At 46.6% G+C, this 3,978-nt stretch overlaps 1 protein-coding gene; it reads left to right on the top strand.

The window, feature by feature from the left end:
- Nucleotides 1-2,311: 2,311 nt before the first annotated feature.
- On the top strand, nucleotides 2,312-3,441 carry GSTUM_00002591001 (uncharacterized protein; the record flags this gene model as incomplete). XM_002836246.2 has 2 exons in its annotated part: nucleotides 2,312-3,188; nucleotides 3,250-3,441. Exons 1-2 carry the CDS (start codon nucleotides 2,892-2,894, stop codon nucleotides 3,439-3,441), a joined length of 489 nt encoding a protein of 162 aa, XP_002836292.1. The 5' UTR covers nucleotides 2,312-2,891.
- Nucleotides 3,442-3,978: the final 537 nt, after the last annotated feature.

Here is a 3,978-nt window from a genome sequence, read left to right as displayed (position 1 = left end):
CCTTTTCCATCGTAGAAACAGGCGGTCTTTAAATACACAAATCTGTTCATGTCTAGCATGAACGAAACTAATCAAAGGTATCAATCGATATACTTTGGTAAAACTCCTTAAGTATCAAAGCGATACTTAAAACAAAACATAAAACAAAACCAAGTATCAAACGATACTTAAAACAAACCAAGTATCAAAGTGATACTTAAGAGAAAACGTAAAACAAAACCAAGTATCAAACGATACTTAAAACAAACCAAGTATCAAAGTGATACTTAAGACAAAATGTAAAACGAAACCAATAACCGAGTACCCGTACCGGTTACATAAAGCACCAAAAGAGGGTGACCTAGTGCTGTTAAGGAGATTTCTCTTAGACCAATGCCAGGGAAGCAAATTAGAACCACAGTAGGAAGGTCCATACATTTTATCAGACCTTGCTGGACACAGAAAGAGTGGTCGGCTATGTGATATCAATACAAAACAATTGGTTTGAGTCAAGAAAGGTGCTCTCAGAGAATGTGTCTACTTAAATGATATAAAAGTATACTTGCAGTGTCATTCAGAACCAGATCCTGGGGTGAAATTGGTGGACATCATGGAGCATGAGAGGAGAGTGAAAGAAGGCATGATATAACCAATAGAGGTTTATAATTTGGATGAGAATACGGAGAATCAGAAGAGTAAGGGGAATTTGGTCTACTTGGAGATGCTTGGTGGACTGAGGGAAGTTGGATAATGAGAGAATGGTTGAAGCTATAGCTAGTCACTCTAGGTTGTCTACAAAAGGCATAGAGGGAGAAGGATGGTAGATAGATGTCATGTTCAATAGCACTGTTTTCTTAGCCTTCAGGGGCAAAGGTAAGTGGAAGGAGAGATCCTTGAGGGTTTGTGGGTTAGTAGGAGGGTAAGGTCCTGTATCTATGGTGTGTTTGCTCTGTAGAATTTCTTAACATTGAAGGGGGTGAGTCTTGGAGGGAAAATTTGTCCTCTTAAGCACTCCCGATCTTCCCACCTTTGTTTAGTTGGGCCACCCATGGAGAACAACGCAATAGACAACACTTCCACCCTTACTTGATTGGTTCCACTTTTGTGTTCTTTTCTTGTCTTTTTATTTTCCTAGCAATACGACATACTGGTGAGTCAATTCCCTGTGACACTATGCTACGGTTTAACAGGAGGTCATGATTACAATACCTTGCAAGTTCAACTACGGTAAGATCCCATGATCGCCTGAGGTGTAGTACGAAACAAATTCCACACCGGTATCGTAGCAACCAGGGCCTAATCTGCCCTATGTGGCGAGAACACCACCCCTACCACATTTGCCTAAGTAAATGTGATACCCTAGCATGGCATAGCAACCATCCCGCAATCTACCCTGCCCGGCTAACCCAATTTTTCAGAAACAGATTTGTATCATACTCAAGGTTTACAGTTTCCCCAGAGGCGTATCTAAAGGACATAGTCTGAAAGGCTCTGTTCTGTTGTTGATAGGCATGGTTCTCAAGATGTGAGGAAGGGTATGAGAAATTTGCTTAGCATTGAACATCGTGCCTTCCAGCAGGATGGAAGGTAGTTGTTGTTTTTAATATTGGCTAAGGTACTGTACAGAGAGGCGACCGGTGCTTGTACTCCAATAGTCCCCCAGAGGTCGCCCCTTCTCCCAAAATTAGATTCTATGATGCTCAGGCAAATGTGGCGTGGGGTGGTATTCTAGTCATATGGGGCAAATTAGGCCCTTGTCGCTACCCGGGAGGGCATTCTGAGAGATTTCCGTAAAGAAAAAAAAGCTAGACGTATGATACTGCAACCCTACATTTTAGAGGCGAGGAGAGATGTCAGCCGCCATGCGGTGAGATATATACCTTACGGCAAGGCCAGCGTAGGATGCCAACTTCGCCGAAGAGAATTGCGAGTGGAGGGCTAGGACATGGTACGATATTAGAGAGGTTCCAGAACGAAGTGTGGCACTATAGTAGGATACTGTAGGTTGGGGGCGCCCGGAGAAAAATTGAAGAGTGAAAGGGTAATGCTCGTGAAAAAATCCGTAGACTCGATAAAACGAAACCCAATTTTTATATCATGCGCCCGGAAGTTCTTGCCAAGAACATAACTAAATCTAGAATAGGATATTTCCTTCATTGACTGGACTAAATTTAAGGGTTCCGACTGAGGCCTTATCCACCAATCTCTTGGCCGCGGTGGGTGGCTGTGGGGCTCGGGGACCTCCGCTGCCTTAGTGGAGCAGCGGTTCTTCCCCCACCACAACCGTTTCTCCCTTAGTTATATTCAAAGGGTTTCTTCCATGCTACCTACTCAGGTGTTCGCCCACTGAAACCCGCACCGTCAAGACAAAGCTCTGCCAGTCAGTGGCCCTTTCACTTGTTCCATCTAGCGAGCGACGGAAGCCTTTCATCAAAGGCCCGGTTTGCGAGCTAAAGTCGTTGACCATTGAGCACCCGATTAGGAAACCTACAACTACTCGTCCGTGCGGTACAACAATCCTCCATGATGAACCTCGTGCCCGAGAGGGTCAACCATCGGTGGGAGAGGCGTGATGGGGGGAGATGTAAATACTAGCCAGACTCTTCGAGACCCTCGAAAGCGTCTCTAGGGCATCGACAGGGGCAAGCTTGTTACTGCCTAGTGAGAAAGAAAGCGGTCAGATGTCTCCACTTTGCTAGCGGTGGAATTCCTGGTGGTGCTTGGGGAGAACTAGCTCTTCACTATCAAAGAAGTCGTTGAGAAGGTTGCCGCCGTCCCGCCGCGCAATCAAGGATATAAACCCCCTTCATGCACCGTCGATAACCCCTTCCCTCACCATAGCGTTCACCATGGCCTGCTGAACCTATCGCTTTCCCTCTAAGAAAAATTGCGTCCCCTCCAAAAAATACAATATGAAGTCCCTCTACCTGGCACTCACCCTCTTCCTTGCCCTGCTCGTTGCCGCAAACCCGGTTCCCAACCCAACCGCCGACCCGGATCCGGATCCCGTCGCCATTCAATTCTACGGAGCCAGTTTGACCGGTATCCCGCTCAAGCGTCGTGGTGAGGAGGAGCCGGCTGTTTTGGTGAAGCGCACGCAGTCGCCGACATCGGGGGAGCATGCAAATAAATGTGGACCGAATAATCAAGTCGGGGGTGTGTCATATACGTGTGGCGCAGGGAATGCTGGTCCTTGCTGCTCTATTAACGTATCCCACTTCGTTATCCCTCCTCATGGGGGTTGCATAATACTGATGAATGGTGTGATAGGGGTGGTGCGGGGCGAACAGTTACTACTGTGGCGGTGGTTGCCAGGACGATTTCGGATCTTGCGCGATCCCGTACTTGCAGCTGACGTATGACGCGGATGCGGGCGATTCTATATGGGATATCATCTCGGACAACGTATTCGATGCAGCTGTTGGAGATGGATTACTTTATTATGGGGTCGGTGAGTATTAATCTCTGTGCTCGATATCTGTGGACTGGAGTGACGGTGTATCGCTATACAGGCCCTACGGGTGGGTGGCCCAACTAGCCCGATCATGGACTTGACTGGCTGCAGCTGAGCATGTCTGCGGGTAGGAATAATCGCAAGGGTGTTATTGAGTGTGAATGTTCCGATTTTCTTTTGTCTGCACTATTTTCTAGGAATGAAGACTCCCGTCCATCTGTCCAAACTATTGTCTCAGCCTGATGTGTTCCTGAGTGTGATTTCGATTTGTCCGGGGTTCCTTAAGTAACCTATTTATCTTAATCCATACTTGGCCCTGAGTTTCCCAGATATATATGGCTTGAACGTAATGAATGATATTTCTATGATTGTAGAATAGTAATCTTAGGAAACAAGTTACAGCATATCACAAAATTAGAGCTAAACGAATTCTATCCTGGCTTACCCCCCGACCTCAACGTTTCCTGTTCCATATCTCTGCCATCGATGTAGTAGCTGTTTGGGCCGGAGGGCCTCGTTGTGACGTAGAAAGGTAAACTCCGTGG

Source organism: Tuber melanosporum (genome assembly GCF_000151645.1).
Source record: "Tuber melanosporum whole genome shotgun sequence assembly, scaffold_138, strain Mel28".
NCBI lineage: Eukaryota > Fungi > Ascomycota > Pezizomycetes > Pezizales > Tuberaceae > Tuber > Tuber melanosporum.
Note: the sequence above shows the minus strand (reverse complement) of the source record. Positions and strands in the feature narration are given on the sequence as shown.